Consider the following 18,864-nt stretch of genomic DNA (forward strand, 5'->3'; position numbering starts at 1 on the left):
GAACAGGTAACCACTACACTATCAGGGCTCCTGAACAGGTAACCACTACACTATCAGGGCTCCTGAACAGGTAACCACTACACTATCAGGGCTCCTGAACAGGTAACCACTACACTATCAGGGCTCCAATGAATGGAAGAAAGAGATTTTAATGAAATGTTGGAGGGAAAATGGATTGACTACGCAGTAGGAGAAAGAAAGCTCTGATACTTCAAATGCCAAAATTGGAGATAAATTGAAAAATTAAGTAATAAAAGTACTAGAAGAAGATAGAGGTGATGATGATTCAGAACACTCTTAGGAAAGAGGAGGGCTTTCTGACTACTATGTTAGAAGCGAAAAAAGAAAGAAATATCTTGATAAATTTGACTACACAAAAATTGAACATTTCAATACATCAAGTAACATCATAAACAAAGTTAAACGTCACATGAAACACTCTCAGAAAATCTGCACCTTGTGACAAAGGATTGGTACCCTTACTTTATGCAGGGCTCTTCTGAGCAGCGAGAAAAAGAGACCTTCAATGGGGAAATGTGCCAACGACACGAACAGCCAATTAAGAACAGGAGAAACAGAGATGAGAGCGATTCCTAGTAAGAAATAAATCCAATCTCATTGCGAATCAAAGGAATGCAAATTAAAATAGCAATTGCCAAGGATAAAAAAATGCACCGTGTTGGCACTGAGCGCTCACACACTGCTCAGAAACTCCGGCTTGCTATGATCTTTCTGGAGGACAACTTGGCAAGGGGAACCAAGAGGCTCAAAAACGTGCACGCACTATTTCGAAGAATTGATCCCCTTGGAAAGTGATCGGAGAGGTTCCCACAAAGACGCGTGAGTTCACTGCACCAAGAAAGATTGGCAACTACCTCTGTGCTCAATAACGGGAGTCTTCTTGAGTCAGTGACCGCCCATCTGTGGGGCCAAAGGGCCCCTGGCGGTGTTAATGGTGACGACGTCGGGCTGCCAACTGCAGAGTCAGTGTTTCCAGACCAACGACTCCAGGAGGCTTTCTGCTCCTGTAAAGATTTATAGCCCCCGGAGGGCAGTCCCATTCTGTCCCGCAGGGTAGAGATGCGCTGGGATGGGTTCAGTGGCAGTGGGTGAGTGTGGAGTTGAAGGTTTTGAACAGATTCGATAAAGACGGCGACAGAGAATACACGTCTACTTTCCGTCTGTTAAGAATTGAATTGAGGGTGGAGACCCAATGCCCATCTCTAGACAACTGGACATACCTTGCAGAGGGGTAGTGGGGAGATGAGTCACTTAGGGTACAGTATAACAATAATGAAACCCACAACCTTCCTCTGGTTCTAAAATGCTTCCTCCCCCCAACTACCAGGACCCCAATATTGCCTTGCAGACCTGGTTAGACCAGATGAAGCACAGCGGGACAGATGGGAATCAGAAACACAGGGAATCTAGGACAGATGAACCTCTCAGGACCAGGGGTGGCAGTGGCGATACCAGGAGGGAAAGGGGATGAAGAAAGGGGGAATGGATCACAGGGAGCTATGTATAACCTACTCTCTGGGGGACGGGCAGCAGCGGGGTGGGTGAAGGGAGACGCCGGACAGTGTAATATGATACAATAATAATTTATGAATTATTAAGGGTGCATGGGGGAGAGGGGAGGAGGAAGGGAAGGGGAGGGGGGGAAGGAAAATGAGCTGATTCCGGGAACCCAAGAGGCAAGCGAATTTTGGGAATAATGAGGGCAACAAATGTATAGATGTGTTTTATACAATTGATCTATGTATTGTGATGAATTGTATGAGCCCCAATAAATTTGATTAAAAAAAAAAAAAAGAATTGAATTGTGCTCCCTGCCCCACCCAAAATACACCAATGTCTTAACCCCGGGACCTGTGAATGCAACCTTGTTTGGAAATAGGGTCTCTGAAGATGTCATCGGTTAACAAAAAGTCAGGCAGGAGTTACCCACTGCCATCCAGTCTGTTCCAACTCATAGCAACCTTCCGTAGGGCTTCCTGCAGAAGGGTGTGAATCAAGCCCTGGTGGAGTAATGGGTTACGCATTGGGCTGCTAATTGCAAGGGCTGCAGTTTGAAATCACTGCTTGCTCCTCAGGAGAAAGACGAGGCTTTCCACTCCCACAAAGATTTCCTGTCTCAGAAACCCACAGGGGCACTTCTGCTCTGTCCTATATGAGTCAGGGTTGAGTTTGGCTGTGAATTTGGTTTTTATTTATTTATTGGGAGGCTGTAAAGATCATCTCATTTGAACTCCTGACCTTGGAGTTAGCAGTCTACCACGTACCTGACAGCGTACTCGAATCCCATTAAAGTGGTGTCCTTGTGAGCGAGGAGAAGATCCACAGACCCAGACAGAGGGAAGCTGGTCACATGACACTGAGGCAGACAGTGGATGCTGCTGCCACAAGCCAAGGACCACAGGGAGCTCCCACAGCTCCTGGGAGCTCCTACAGCCTTCAGAGAGGATGACCCTGCCACCACACGGGCTGGACTTCCACCCTCCAGCCCGGAGGCACGGTCCATGTCATTTTAAGCCGACCACTTTCTGGTCTTTTGTGACGGCAGCCCTAGGAAATGAGGACACCGCTCTGCTTCAAGTTCCTTGAGACAGCAGAGATTTTTTACCAGATCACCATATTCTGAAACCCAGTTCAGAAGGCCATCCATGGGCAGAACTTCTGCAGAAACACTGAGCATGGGAAGGAGGGGAGCAGACTGTAGGGTCAGTGAGATTGGAGCAAAGCCCAGAGCAAGGCACCACCAAGGGGTCTGTAGCACGGGGTGGGGTGGGGGCAGTTTATGTGGCAGGAGGGCACCATTCTGAGTCACAGGGACCTGGGAAAACAGTCCCACTGGGTTGCTAAGTGGGAGAAACCGCTCGCACCAGGCGAGCCTGGGATTGTCTAGGGAGATCCCTCTAGGTGTACTGAAGCACCCTGAAGACCTGTGTCTGCTGTTAGCAAGGGCGTGGCAGAGGGTAGGACGGCGGCAAGAGTCTTCATGCGCCTCTTTGCCTTTCTGTATTTTCCAAGTTCCCTGCGTGAAATAAATGCCACGAGGGTGACAGAAAGTCATATCTTAAAAACAAAGACTAAAAATAGAAGCAAAGAGAACACAAAGTTCATCCGGGAGGATGTAAGGATCATCTTCTTCCTCTTCCTCTGAATCACTGCAGTGAGCCCCCCCTCCCCCAGCCCGGGGGTGGGGGTGCCTGGCCTCTGGACATCCCCACAAGTTTGTCCTTCAGTGTGCTACAGCTTAGAAACCTCCTGGGGACCCCCATTGCGGGCCGGTGAAGTCTAAATAGGAAGGCACGCTTCTGCCCAGCCCACGCTCCCTTCCGATCCTGCACCTCGGACCGGCCAGCTCCAGGCGCCTCCAGCGGGTCCTGGGGCCCCACCCACCTTCTTCCGAAACGCCCCTCTTTCCTCATGCCTCTCTGGCACTACCCATCGGGCAGATGGGCCTTGGGGGAAAAATAACCAAAGGCAGAATGTTCCGGAATAGCTCCGGGAACCCACACACTCTACAATGCACCGCCCAACATGAGCCAAAAGGCCCGGCTGCAACCAAGTTTGCTGTGCGGCGCAGGTATTAGGAGCGGTGTGGGAATGGTGTGGAATCACTCTCAGTATTAAATACAGACTCAGGGGCAAAGATTCGAGGTGGCGGGTGAGGCGCTTGGCCAGGACACAGTGAGTCCTCGTTCTGCAGTGGGGGTGGGGGTAGGGGGTGGGTCATGTGGGCGTGGGGAGGTCACTAGCTCCAGACTTCTCTGGCTGGGGCAAGTGTAAAGCTGGGTGCATGTGGACAACTGCCACCCCCAGCCGCAGGTCTGCTCTAGAGAACAGAGACGATGCCTTCGTCTTGCTGGTGGGCGAGGGGTGATGGTGTTTTGGGTGTGTGTGTGTGTGAGCATTCCACGAGGGGGCCAGGCAGTTCAGCACGGGCATCGTGCCTTGAGTGTGGGAGAACTGGGTTCGATTCCCGGACACTGCCCCCCTGCCAGTGGAGGCTGAGGGCTGCTGTGGTGCTGACTAGCTTCAGGGGGGGGCTCACAGACTGAGATGTTCTAGGAGGAAAGGCCTGGCAATCTCCTTCCAAAGAAACAAGCTGTCGGGAGCCCTACGGAGCACAGTTCTTCTCTGCCAGCCGGGGACCCTCATGAGTGGGGTGCACTTGATTGCAACTCATCACTCTGGATGTTGATGTGGGGGTGGGTGATCCACTCTGAGGACCCAGGGTGCAGTGCTATGGAGGAAGCACCCCAAGTCCCAGGGTCTTATGATGTATACCACTACTGGGGTGCTGGCCTCCTCCCTCCACTGTCCCCGGGGAGAGAGGCTCCGAGCTAGACCCAGGAGCCTGTCTGGAGGTCGGCCTTGGCCACAACCACCACTATGCACACAATGGTCACCAGACTCAGGGGAGCCTGGGAAGCCCAGGGCCCCGAGGGGTGGACACCCACCTCAAAGTCTCGCATGAGGACAGGATGGGAACCTACTGGCCAGCTGGCGGTTTGCTCTGGGGAAGTGCACCTGAGTGAACAGGTGTTGCTTGAGCCCCAGAGCCTATCCACATGGGGCCTGGACTCAGAGGGCTGAGGCTTCCGGGGCTCTGAACCTTGACCCCAAAGGAACCTCCAAGTCCAGTCCACTGAAGAGCTGCTTTAGGCCAGGTCTTGAAAGAAATGCCCCTCCACTGCACCAGCCCACTGGCCAGGCAGAAGCGCCTCCCGCCTCTTAAGGATAAGTGATCTGACCACACCGATGCTGGCAACCCGGGGGATGCCCCCTGCACACTCAGCCCTAGGGATGTGCTTGTCCTTTCTCGGGTACAGGGGGCTTAGAAGCACAGCAGTCTCACCTGAAGGATCCCTGATCCCCCCACCCCCCAAAAGCAACTGGTGACATCGAGTAGATTCTGGTTCATGGTGACTCCTTGCACGTCCGAGTGGGACTGTGTCCCTGGGGTGCTCAGTGCTCTGACCTGCTGGAAGCAGGTCTCCAGGCCTTCCTTCAAGTGCCTCTGGGTGGGTCTGAACCGCCAACCTTTCTGTTAGTCGGCAGGTGCTTCACATGTGTGCCACCCAGGATGTCCATGCTTTCAAATGCTGGTGTGCCTCAGAACTATCTGGGGGCTGAGCATCTCGGATTGCTGAGCGCCACCCCCGAGTGTCCGATTCAGTGGTCTTGAATGGGGCCTGCTAATCTGCTCTGGTTCCAGGTCTGGGGACCGCTGATCCTGCAGGTCTGGGGGCCACTTTGGGAACGACTGCGCCGAGTCATTCTGACCCTGGAAGGATGAATGAAAGGGGCCGTGGTGGCCAAGTGGCCACATGTTGGGCTGCTACCACAAAGTCAGCGGTTCGAATCCACCACCCACAACTCAGGAGAAAAATGTGACTTCTTACTTCCCTAAAGAGTTACAGATTTGGAACCCCTCAGGGGCCATGGTGGCAAGTTGGGGTTTCTGGTCTCAGAGCGAACTTCCCAAGGTGGCCAAGCCAAGACACAGAAGGCAGACACAAATGGAAATGTGGACATGCCAAAGGCCCAAGCCCATTTCGTGTGGAAGCAACCAGCGCTTTCTGTGGACGTCTTCAGAGAAGTTTGCCCCGGCCAACAACTTCACATCCAAAGAGGCTGGAGATGAGGAGATGACTGCAGGTCTGCCTTCCAGGGGTGGGGCGGCGGTACCCAGTGGCTATGGCAGAGAGTGGGTCAACAGAACCCACGCACCAGGGCTGGAATTATCCACACCCTCCCCCTCTGAATCTCACCCACCCCAGCCCACTAGAGACAGGCCGACTGGGGACCACAGAGAGACACTTCTGTCTGAAATCAGGGCTGGAAGAGGGAGGCATTATCTGAGACCCCGTCGATGCCGAGGCACTGTGCAGGGCCAGGAGACACCCACGGGGCGCGTCGGCCTAGAGCGGACACAGGTGGCGGATCCTGCTGCCCCCTCGCAGAGCTGGTGCAGGGAGGAGCCCAGGAGGAGGCACACCTGATGCGGCCTGGCAGGAAGAGGAGCTGGAGGGGGAGGCAGTGAGAAGCCAGCAGTGCCATGTGGCTGCACCATGGGGAGGTGGGGACAGCTGAGACAGAGAATGAAGCCAGGGGGGTGGAGGGGGTGGTGGTGGGGGAAGGACGGGCCACGAAAGGGCCTTGCAGGCCATGCTAAAGAGCCCACCCCTGGTCGGAGCAGCAGGGAAGGGCTGGCAGTGCTAATAACGACGCTAGATCACAGCATGAAGGCACCTTTCCGGCTCCGTCATGGTAAGAGCAACTTTAGAGGAGTTGACTGGGGCACCCTCTGGGTGGGACAGATGGAAACCAGGTAAGCGGGGCAATTTCAAAGGGCCTTGGAAGGGCAGTTGCTTTGCAGAGAAAGGCATGCAGATGGCGACCTTTTGGTGTGGGCACACCTCAGGCCTTGGCGGCGTCTGCCATCTGAGGGAAGCCTCTGAAATGAAAGGTCAGCTCCAGACGCCCCAGGGTCTCGGAGGACCAGGCAGGGGTCTCAGAGCCTGCGTGGAGGAGCAGAGGGCCACTCCTGAGGGGGTTCCTCTGGAATTGGCACAGCCACGGGCTAAGGAACCGGGTCCTAGATGATCCTGAAAATAAACACTCTCCTTGGTTTGGTACTTATTATGAGCTGGGCCATTTTCTTAGCACTTCATGCCTCTTACACAAACCTCTCAACAACCCCAGAAGGTAAATGATGTTATTTTCATTGCAAACCAAGGCACAAAGAGGCGAAGTCATTCTCACAGCTACACACTCCTGGGAGCAGCGAGGTGAGGGCTGAGGGCCGTAGCTTCCGAGACTTCTGTCCTAATGTAGCAGGACTATCAGAGGTCAACTGGCCAAACTCCCTTATCTGACAGCGGGGGAAAGTGAGGCCAAGGAGAGCAGAGAGATTTCTGCCAAGGCATTTAGAGAACCGGTGCGCTGCATCGTAGAACGGAGATTCAAAAGAACCTCTTGGCAAGGATGGTTTAACTGTTAACCTTTACCAGGTCTTAGGATCTGGGCCAATGGATGAAGAAGACTGAAGTAGAATCAATACCTTTGAATGATCGTGTTGGACTGACAGAAGCACAGATCGGTCTGGGAAGGTGCTCCTTAGACATACAGCGGGTGATACGTTGCCTCACATACTTTGAACACACTAGTGACACGGACACCTCCCACAACCTGTATTGACCTGAGACACCTGGTGTTAAATGGAAGAAGTGAGACACCACGGGGCGGGATAGAGTGGAAGACGAATGTGGAACAAGACTCGCTGTCACGAAGGAGACTTGGCTTGCGGGTCAGATAGAGACTGGTAGAACCCCTGAGGCGATGGCCCTGGAGCGCCCTTTGTGTCTGGAATTGAACTCACTCCTGGGGCACAATTCTCAGCCACAGAACAGGCAGGTCTATAAGGGAAGGGTAACCCTATGGAGGCGCACATACCTGAGACCATAGGTTCTCTTGTTTTCCCTACTGCTCCCTTCTCAGAAAAAAAAATCCCTCTGAGCACCCCCAGGCCATGCAAACCTTTTGTTCTATAGCGCCCCCCCCCGCCCCCCATCCAGGATCATGTATAGGCATCTGCTTTTCAACCCCTCTGGTTTGTTCCAGCACTGCACCCCACACTGTATCACCCACTTCGGGAAACACTGCTCTAGAACAATCAACCATTGGGATCAGGGACAGAGTTCTGAGGGTTAGGAGAGAGGAAGGAAAGAACAGTGAAGAGGTGGGAGGAGTGCGGCTATGTGCGAGGGGCTTGCGACAGGCGGGGAGAAGCGGAACGCATCCATCCGAGTCGCTGACTGCCGGCTGCAGACCCACTCTGGCCAGCTTTGCTGGGTTCACCACAAAGAGTTAAAAGACGGGAAGAAAAGAATTGGAGTGGAAACTTTTAAATGAAAGGAGTCACAAATGACTCCCTATAGCCTAAGTCCTTCACAGAGAATTTCCCGAGCAGGCAAAGCTAAGGCATCAGAGAAGGGGCCTTGGCGGTGCAGGAGGGCTTTGCCTGTGCCGACGGAGACCCCCGCTCTACACCCAATCTAAACCCACCACCACCAAGTGAGTCTATTCCGACTTGTAGTCTCGCGGTCGCGTTGGTTCCCGAGACTGTAACTCTCCATGCAGCCTCCTCCCCCAGGGGGGCTGCTGGGCTTGAATCACAGACCTCTTTGTTCCCAGCCCACCGAGCCACCGGCAGTGGCGCAGCTGTGTAGATCCACCGCAAACCGCGGAAGTGGACGTCGCAGTGTGCTAACCAGCGCTCAATGAAACGGTCAAAAATCCAATGTCGACAATTTAAAGGTCATTGTACAGTCACAGGCCGCACCCATCCTTCCCTTTGCCCCCTCAGAGCGGGGTTTCCAACGGGCAGTCAGAACTGGGCTGTGAAGTAGGAAGCAGGACGCCTGGAGCCCAAGGCCAGCCCGGCTCCTCTGTGTCCCTCCACAGCACAGTCCCCCCCCCCATGCCCCTGACCTGGGGGCAGAGTGGCCCCTCGGTTGACCTGGTTTTTGAGTGAAAGAGTATGTTCCTAGAGTGCATCCCCAAACAGTAGGCTTCTTGTGATGAGGTCTGACATTTGAGTTTTCTCCCCTAAGCCCATTTACACACACCCACCTTATCCCCCCATATACCCTCCCCACCCCCCACCCTCAGCCCCACCACCTGTAAGGTAGGAGTGACCACCGGCCGTTCATACGGGAGGTAAAGGGATGTTCACGGGGCAAGTGAATGGCCGGAGTCACAGCCTGTGTTTTGATGACCATGGGCCAAAGGCCAGCCCATCGAGCACCGAGCCCCTCCTCTATCATCATTATACGTACATCTTTGATCAAGAGAAGGCAGGACCAGGCAAGCTCCACCTTTTCCACCGCCAGCTTTCCCCAGGAACCCCGGCAGCATCTCTGGACTTGAGAACCCCAGAGTCAGAGAGGTCAAGTACGTTCTCAGCAGTCTCCAGGTCACCTGGCCTCGAGGCCCAGGGACTGGGCACTCTCTTCCACAGTCCTGGCGTCTTGGTCCTCAACACCCTGGGATGAAGGTTTCCACCCCAGCCCCCTTTCGCTGGACTTTCCTCCCAGCGCACCAGTCCGGAACAGAAGTGCTTTGCCCAGCGGATCGACCGCTTTCATAAAAGGAATCCAGTTTCCTCTGCACTCACAGAAAGCTGTTAGTCCCTGGCGGGATTCCAGGGCCTGCACTCCAGCCCTGTAGCCCAGACAGTGGGGCAGAGATGCCAAAGCCCTTGGGCCTCAAGAGGAGTCAGCTGGGCTGAGTGATTTCAATCAAGAGGGGTCCCTGCCAGAAATTCCTGTCCTTGGGAAGGAGGCTTCCCGCTGAGATGCTGCGTGAAATCCCGGTAGAAAGTCTTTCACAGCTGGGCAGAGATGGAAAGGTGGCACCCAACTGGCCACACCTGGTCACAGAGAACCCACTGGCCCAACTGTGCCTAGGGCCAGGCTTCCAGCCCGGCCTGGACTCGGGCTCTTTCCCTTCCTCTGTGACTAGAGGTGACAATGACTGGGAATCTGTCCAACATTTGACCCCCATCAGGATCCAGGCTTCTCCCTATAACTGATTCAGGCTTTTACACCAGGGATAAACCTGTTCCACCCTCTGCCCCCTTGCTGAGAATGTACATTTCCACGCCAGCTAGAAAACTCAAACCACACCCACTGCCACTGCCAGCTAGGCAGTTCTGACTCATGCCAACCTGATCAGACTTCTGTCCATCTTTATCGAAGCAGACAGCCTCATGGTTCTCCCACAGCACAGCTGGTGGGTTTGAACTGCCAGGCCCTATAGTTAGTGGCCAATATCTAACCCACAGTGCCATCCAGATCGCCTGGCCCGGGCTCTCCAGGTCATTCGGACGTAGGCATCTTGTAGAGCGGAGGTTCTGGTTCAGTTTGCCTGGGGTGGGAAAGCAGGGTCTCAGCAGACCGGTTTGAAGCCCTGAGGTTATACGCAGGAATCTCCTGTATGACTACAGGAAGCTGTGGATGGAAAGGTTGGAATGGGACCAGGGTCTCGGGGCCTCAGTCTGACTTCCCTGTGGATAACTTTTCATGACTTCACGAGACACTGTCCCTTCCCCTCTCTGGGTCTCAGTTTCCTCTTCTGTACATTGAGGGCATTAGGGGAGGTGCCCCTAAGAGCTCCCAGGCTCTGAGGACCAAAGATCCTACTAGACAAGAAGCAAGTCCCACCCAAAACTGCAGGATCCAGAGTTCCAGCGACTGCTCCCCCACCCCACCGCCAGCAACCTGCTTCACACTCATTTCAAAGCATCTGTCCTTGCTGCGAAGGGCAGCCCTCCAGCAGTCCCTTCCTCTCGGTGCTTGGCAAGGAGTGACCGACTCCCATTGGAGACGAAGATCCTTTTGTGCCTCCTTCCTGGGGCCTGAAAAGCAGAGAGGAGGGGAAAGGAGGCACCCTCGGGCCTGGGAAAAGCTTGCCCTGCTTGGGTAGAGACCACCAGGGCTACGAATCTCTCTTTGAGCCTGGGAAACCTCCCTCTGCGCACCGCCTTGCCGTTCGTTCACAGAGCCCCTTCAGACCCAATGCTTGCTCGGTTTTGGCAGGAACTCTGAGAAGGATCACGGGCCCCATTCTACTGGGGAGGAGGCTGCAGCTCAGAGAAGTGAGGTGGCTTTCCCCAAATCACACAGCCAAGGCATCACGCAGCTCCTCCTCTTGAGTGACGTGGGGACAAGAGCCCTGGGGAGGTGGGTGGGGTACAGAGCCGAGTGGGACCCCCAGGCAGCACTTGTCACCCCAGGCTCCCGTTCCTCCTAACCCCCTCCAGCTTCTCCCTCTTCCCTGGCCTCCCCTCCGTCAGCTGAGCCCTGCTGGCTCATGCTCCTAGGTTTGCCTGAGTACCAGCACCCAAACACGCCCTCGCCACACTGGCCTCCGTTCCCGTCTCCGCCCTCCCAAATCCGTGTCCACCTGGAACCTCAAAGTGTCGCCTCGTTTAGAAATCATGCAGTGAAGATGAAGTCCCACCGGACCCAGGGGATGCCTAAATCCCATGGCTGGTGTCCAGGAAGGAGGTGGCGTGCTGAAGCCACATGACAGGGACACTAAGGATGGCACGGGCCACCAGAGGCTAGGAGAAGGAAAGAGGGAGTCTTCCCGCCACCCTGCAGACGGTCAGGTCCTGCCAACACCTTGTTTTCAGACTTCGAGCCTCCAGAGCGGCAAGAGAATTCACTTGTTTTGCTTCCATCCATCCCTCCCATTTGTTTCCCTTTGTCACAGCAACCCCAGAGAGTGGATACACCCACACAGCACCGGTTCAGGGCTGCTAAGCACACCTGGGTGTCCTGTCTTCAGGGGGTTCCTGAGTGCAGAGCGCACACCTGGGAGGGGATGGGTACTTCAGCTATACAACACAAATGGCAAAGGAGGACAGGTGGCAATTTTGTACTCATCTGAAATGAGATATGTGTGTGTGTGTAAGATTTGCTAAAGTCCCCTGTGGATGAGGACGTGTGGAAATGGGACTTTCTAAAGCTGCCAGGGGACCAGAAATTGGAACAGTCTTTGTAGAGCTCAGTTCCTCTCAGAAGGGTAAATGACCCAATAATTGTACTCCTAAGAATCTTTTACCAAGACTAACAAGTAGGCATGAAGAGGTGTCCCCCCTGTGCTGTGATAGTGGCAGGTGCATGTATACTGCAGTATTGGCAGGTGCATGCCTCCCCCCACCCCACCCCCTATCGTGGTAGTGGCAGGTACCTGCCCACCTGTGCTGTGGTATTGATGGTGATATAAAAGGCTGGGAACAACTTTTCATGCAAACCCACTACTGTGGAGTCATTTGGGACCCACAGTGATGCTATCAGGGCCGACTCGGCTGCTCCCCAGGGTTTCTAAGTCTGTAAGTTTTATGGAAGCAAACTGCCTCTTCTTTCTCCCAATACCTGGCTGGTGGGTTCAAACTGCTGACTTTCTGGTTAGCAGCCCAGCACTGACCCACTGTGAAGCCAGGGCTGATGTATGTACTCAGCCAAACACCATGCCAATTTTAGAGATTTTAGATCTCTAAACTCTCTTCTAAAGACTTTGCCATTAACTGTCCTCTGGGCCGAACCCTGATGGCACAACAGTTATGAGTTTGGCCGCTAAGTGCAGGGTGAGTGGTGTGCAGCCATCAGATGCTCCTTGGGAGAAAGGCAGGGCTTCCTACTCCTGCAAAGAGTGACGGTCTCCATGGGGTTAACTATGACTCGGCATTGGTTCGATGACAGTGACTTTGGTTTTGTTTAATAGTTTGGGCATTATTTACATTTTGCCCAAAAACTAAACATAAAAAAAATCAAACACTATGTTAATGTCTGTATGTGAGATGTGAATACAAAACCAGCCGCCCACCCCACGGCGATCCTGGGCTTGTGGTTCTAAACTAGCTCTTCTCAAAACACCTCCTCTCAGAGGCCTTCTTAGCAGCGCATGCCCATTTTAAACGCCCATGACAGGCCTTGTAGGAGCCCTGGTGGCATGGTGGTTAAGCACTCAGCCGCTCACCCAAAGGCTGGTGGGTAAGAACCACCCAATGGGTTTGTGGGAGAGAAGACCTGGCCATGGGCTCCCCAAAGCATCACAGCGCAGGAAACCTTAGGGGGCAATTCCGCTCTGCCCGAGGACGCTGTGGGTCAGCACCAACTCAACTGCACGCAATCGCGGACAACATCTGTACAGACAGCTCACCGAGGAACGGAGCCCCGCCAGCTTGCCAGCAACCAACAACCAGAAGGGAAATCCGACCCCTGATCCATCCTGGGGGGGCGGAGCTCTGTGCCCACGGTCCTCAGATTTTTATCAAGGGGAAACAGCCTGGCCCTTGCGGAAACAAGCCTTCAAAGCCGCCCGCCCGCGAGCCCGCCCTCTGTGAGTCCCCTGGCTGGGAGGCTGGGCACATACCTCGGAGAACCTCTGCACGTCCTGCGTCAGCGTGCCCACGCGCCTCCACTGGAAGTGCTTCAGCAGCTTCAGGATGGCTGGGTTCACTGCGTTGTCCGAGGGGACGGTCCGAAAGAAATAGGGGTACTTTTTCTTGTCTGCCAGGACAGGCGTGGTCGCAGCAAAGGAAAGCTGGAAAACACGAGAGAGACAAGGCTGTTGACGGAGGAACCTTGCTGCTCTGGCCTACGGGAAGACACCCAGCGTGGGGCAGACCCACACGGAGCAAGAGATCGGTTGCGTTCTGTCATGGGGAAGCGATGGATAATCATAACAAGACAATAGAGAAAGGCAAAACTCGCCCAAGTGTAGAGAGAGGAAAACAACGAATCATCTATTCTCCCCACCCCCATCCCCATTTGTGTTGTAGCTTTTTTTTTGTTCTTGAGATGCACAGTCAATTGAGCTGCCCTCCACCCCCTTAATACCACCCTTTGTAAACATTTCAATAGTTGAGTAACATTCCAGCCTGTTGACTCCACCGCCCTTTACCAAATCCTTCTCCATGTGGGGACATTTAAGCTGTCCTTGTTATTAGTGGCCATGGAGCTGATTCTTGACTCCGGGCCACTCTGTGTGGCTTAGGCAGAACTGCTTTATCGGACTCTTGGAGCTGGGTGTGACCTTACAGCCTGCCAGGCCTGTCTTCTGTGGCAATTCTGGGTGGGTTAACCTGCCCGCCCCTCTCTTGGTAGTCCAGAGCATAACCAGTTGTGACACCCAGGGACTCCGATTTGCCATTGCTGGCCTATTAGTCTACAGGCATCTTTGGATTTCAGGCTCCTTTCTTAGGGTAGGGTCTGTGATTGAAATTGGAAAGGATAGGAACTTCTAATGATTTAATCACACAAGACAGAAAACCCCTCCCAGTCACCTGGCGGGAGTATCCTGGCTCATGCTGACCCGTGGGCTGAGAAGTGAGCTCCCAAGCTGAGACCAGGTGGAAGCAGGTTGCCAGGTCTTTTGAAAAAGGCTCCTCTGGGTGGTTTCGAGCCAGCAACCCTTTGCTTTGGGTTAGTCAGAGAACACTGGGCCCCTTGCCTCATGCAAAGAACTCCTCAGAGTCTATCAGTCTCAAACTCACGGCCATCGATTCACAGCGGCCCAAGAGGTCAGGGCAGACGTGTCCCTCTGGGTTTCCGAGACTTCTTTCTGGGAGTGGAAAGCCTCATCTTCACCTCACCACAAACACAGCAGTACCTCGTCACAAACGGATTGTACCAATCTGCATATCGCTCAGCCATGTCTAAATTTAGAGGGCACATTTTACCACATTCTTGTTGACAGAGGTAAAGAAAACACTTTTATCAGGATTTATCATGGAAAAATGGAATTATATGCATTTCTGCATAGGTGGAACATTTTTTCCAATGTGGTCATGAACTACTCAACCGCTGCCATGAAGTCCACTCTGATGGAGGCTGGACTTCTTTCACAGAAGGGGGCAGCTCCATTGTCCTCCCTTGAAGCAGCTGCTGGGTTTGAACCACCAACCTTTCGGTTAGCACCCCAACACTTCTCAGACAGTGCCACCAGGGCTCCTGAGCTAACTAGTTGTCCGGTTACGCCCTGGGCTGCTAACTGCACGGTCAGCAGTTCAAAACCACCAACTGCTCTGCAGGAGAAAGGGGATGCTTTCTGCTTGCTCCCTTAGATATTTACAGTCCCGGAAACCCGCCGGGCACTTGACTCGTTGTCAGTGAGCTTGGTTTGCTTGATGCTCTACTTTAGGACTTGCTTAGACAAAACCAAACCCAAGCATACACCTTCTTATTGTCATCGGCCATCCAACAATTCATACACACTTTGTTTTGTGACACTGACGGCAGCCCCACAATGTAACTGCTCTCTGCACTTCCTCCCTGGGTGGACCTTTCCCCATTCCCCTCCTTCCTGTCCCCTCCTGCCTTCTGAGCTCTGAGCTCCCTCCACAGCTGGGGAAATGCTGCCTTTGGGTGTCAAATGGTTGCTTGTTCTAAGGCCTGCCTGCTTCCTGCTGTGACTGATCACGTTGTAGGTCTACTGCTTTTGCCACGCACACGGGTGCTCATCAAACGCTTTGCTTTTCAAAGACGATGTAAGGACAACCACCACTCTGACAGCGAAACAGCATCTTGTTCTAGTTATAACCAGGGCTTTGAACCAGTCTATTCCAGTTCAGCCTCCTCCTGTGCACTTGCACCTCCACCCAGATCTACCAACTAGACACCGTCACCTGGGACTCTTGTGGAAATGTAGATTTGGATCAAGTATACTGGGTGGAAATGCCAACTCGAAGCAGGCGTTCGACCTGGAGTGAACCAGTTGGAAGCCCTGCTGATAACTAGCATCTCTCTCGCCACAGGTGAGGTTGAACACCTCTTCTTTGGGGGCGTCTTTGGGGCTCCTTTCTGCAGACTGTTCCCATCCTTTGCCCATTCTCCAGCGGACTCTTAGCCTTTTCCTTGTCTGAGTGTAGAAGGAATGGCCAATATTAAGGAAAGAGTCCCTGTGAGCAGGAATTGTGGATTCTCTCTTCCCCTCCCTAAGATGGAACATCATTGTTTATGGCGGCTTTTGTGATGCAGAAAGTTTTGTTTTTATTTATTTAATGTGGTTGAATTTTATCACTGTCTTTGAGTTTTTGTGTCATATTAAGAAAGGCCATTCCACCCTCAAGTTACAAAAGAATCTTTCAGGGTATTACCTGGTCCTCCCTCCCTCCTATCCCTTTCTCCTTCCCTCCTTAAAATCTTTGCTCTCCAGGCGGTAAGTGAGGCAAGCTCATTCCTTACTGCACCAGCATTCTCTCCAAACCACCTGGTGGTCGCAGCAGCAGCTCTAGCGATGACACCTCCCAGAGTTCAATCCCAGTGTCTGGAGAGCCACGGCGTGGCACCCAGGCCCTTGCTGTCTGCGATCTCTCCTGTCACCCAGGGCAGCATTCCTTTCCACCCCAAGGTTTTGCAGAGCTGGGGCAGGAGGGATTTCGTCCTCTCCCCCAGGAAGGCTCAGACAGTGGAGAGTCACAGCCCTTGCTCCCTGGAGCTCCTCTGTCCACTCCGCAGCCTCAACAGACCCCACTCAGCGGAGTTGACCACACAATAGTGTTACCTGGAGCTAGAAGCACGCTAAGAACCCGTCTCTAAATTCCTCCGGGCCTCCAGAGATGGGATCCCCCGAGATTGATGAGTCAAAGGTAGAATGACTGTGAAAACACTTCCAGGTAGAGTTGGGGCCAAGGAGAAGCCACAGAGAGGCAAATGTCAGAGCTGTCCTGCCATGAAAAGTCCTGTACCCCCTAATAAGAGCCAAGAGGATCCTAGCCTAGCTCCATAGGCTGGCTCTTACAGGAGGCCGTAAGTGTCGTGAGCCTTATGAAAACCTTTGTGCATGTGTGAGTTGTGTACAGTTGCATACCTGTTTCTGAAAAGACAGCTTCCAACAGATTCACAAGGAGGACCCTGAAAATCAGACCAGGCCAGCACCCTTCTCTGCGGGTGTGATTTAGGCCCTGGAAGTGGGTGGGTGGGATGGATGCTCTTTAGCATCCCCCTGGGAGCCATGGTGGGACTATCCAGTAAGCTGGCTGCTCATTGCAAGGTCAGCAGTTCAAACCCACCAGCCCACCCGGGGAGAAAGCTGTGGCTAGGGTCCCCTGAGCAGTTTATAGCCTTGGACACCCAATACAGGGTCACAAGGAGTTGGAAACGACTCGATGGCAGTGAGTTTGGTTTTGAATTTTATCCCCATGGAGACCTGGGGTGGTGCAAACAGTTTATGGGCTCCGTGGTTCAAGTTCAAGTTCACGCAGAGGCAATAAAGACCTGGAGATCTTCTTACCCCTAAATCAGCCAGGAGCAGACTTCTACTGTGACACACATGGAACCAGCATGAGTTGGGGTCAACAGGACATCAACGGGTGGGGGGGGGGGAGACGGGGAGGGCAGGGGGTGCCATCCCTAACCATGAGGATTTTTCCCCTCACGACTGAAGCAGCATTGTCACCCACTCTGCCCACCAGTCTAAGAAGGAGCTATTCAATAAATTGGGGAGCAACTATTTTAGGAGCAGGGATGTGCTATGAACCATCCCACCCCAAAATGCTTATCTCGTACAATATGGAAAAATATTGGTTTTTAAAATGCGATTTCTGAATCACACTCTGGTTGACAATTCACCGTTATTGTCCCATTAGTTCCAGGTCCACAATTAATTGTTGCTCGAACAGCTTCATATGTTTGCCCTATAGGTAATTACAGTGGCGACTGCTCAGCGGGTAAATGGCCCATTGTGTTCACAACGCGCTTGGAGTACAGTCTATGCCCCGGGATGTAAATCATGCTGGGTGCAAAATATTAACTGCACTGACATTTTCTGCACCATTTGAGATAATGCACACTTTGATTAGATGGCTTTGCATCACCGTTCCTCTGGCTTTGGCCTCCTAAAACTTTCCTCCATGGACAAAAACTACAGGTAACTAGCAGCCCTGCTGAACTTCAGCATTAGGGGCACCAGCTAGCTAGGGGTGAGGGTGGGGGGCCCTCTGCCTTGGCCACACACTTGAATCACCTGGGGCAGAGTTTCCAAAAATCTGTTGAGTTGGTCCCACTTAAACCAACTGAGTCTGAATGTCTTGGGCCCGGGCATTGGTATTATTTAAAAACTTGCCAACCAAAGAAGATCCACTGATACAACTCAACAGCTCTGGCTTGAATACACAGAAGGAGCCCCTTGAATATGCAGAGATGGGAGATAGCCACCACAGTCCATAAGAAGTAGAAGTAAGACTCCAGGCTAAGTCTGATAGATGCTGATACCAGTGCTCACTGTCCCAGCTGCCTCCCGTGTTCTCGCCAGGCCTTTCTCCCCGAGAACAATCACTGAGCCTCTGGAAACACCAGAGCTGCCAGCTGACAGCTCTAACTTAAAGACCCAACTTTGGACTCTTCTGCCTCATTTCACCCAACCACATTAGTTTCGAAACAGGCTGTGGCTGGCCGAGGAGTGACTGCAGCGAGTGCTTTTAAAGTTAATTCTGATTTTGCTCTTGCTTCTCGTTCTATCTACTGCATGGTTTTGAGAATTGAGCAGGTGCAGCGTATGTTTTGAGGGTCTACAGAAGTTTTGCTTGTGGCCTAATGCACGGCGAACGCTTATACACATTCCACAGTGGCTGGAAAAGGAGCCGGAAGCTGTAGAATGTATGAGACTTCTTGTACCTCTTGGATATACTCATCACATGCTCCCAGCAGGACTAAAACCTAGCATGCATGTAGCATGTGTTATCGTGCCGCTGCATGCATGATCATGACACGCTTTGTGTTCTTGCTTGCTTGAGCTACCAAAGCCCGGGGACATATCATTTTTCTCTGTGATCATCTCTGACCATTCCCCCAAGTCTTTCTGCTTCAGCTTCAGATGCTTTGAGTTTTGTGTTGATCAGAGCGTAGATGCCCTCATGATCATATATTTTTCAGCAACATGTACTTTGTCTGGTGTGCATAGCAGGCACTTGATCAATAGTTTTTGAAAGAAGATTGAGATTTTTATCAAGGTAAAATAAACTTCATTGTCATTGATTACTTTTTGCTTTAAGCTCTATCATGTTGATTATTAATATTCTAACTTTTGCTTTAGTATTGCTTGCATTTTGTCATATCTTTGATAGTCATTTTTATTTGTAGTCTCTTAAGATAGTCTTAAGTGTATTTCTTGAAACGAACACATGGGAGGTTCTTAAAACAGATATCTTTTTGCCGTAATAAATCTTGGTTCGCTCATTATTTCTTCTTCTTCTTCTTCTTCTTCTTCTTCTTCTTCTTCTTCTTCTTCTTCTTCTTCTTCTTCTTCTTCTTCTTCTTCTTCTTCTCTCTCTCTCTCTCT

At 52.5% G+C, this 18,864-nt stretch overlaps 1 protein-coding gene across 1 annotated transcript in view; it reads right to left on the bottom strand.

Moving 5' to 3' along the window:
- The window catches only part of GABBR2 (gamma-aminobutyric acid type B receptor subunit 2), a 265,401-nt gene that overhangs the window by 208,732 nt on the left and 37,805 nt on the right, over nucleotides 1-18,864 (bottom strand). The window contains exon 2 of the mRNA XM_004711077.2: nucleotides 12,958-13,128. Within this exon, the coding sequence (XP_004711134.2) occupies nucleotides 12,958-13,128 (171 nt within the window). The remainder of the gene's footprint in view (nucleotides 1-12,957; nucleotides 13,129-18,864) is intronic.

This window comes from Echinops telfairi, unplaced genomic scaffold (assembly GCF_000313985.2).
Source record: "Echinops telfairi isolate 266 unplaced genomic scaffold, ASM31398v2 ScPeMD7_7410;HRSCAF=8448, whole genome shotgun sequence".
In the NCBI taxonomy this organism is placed as follows: Eukaryota; Metazoa; Chordata; class Mammalia; order Afrosoricida; family Tenrecidae; genus Echinops; species Echinops telfairi.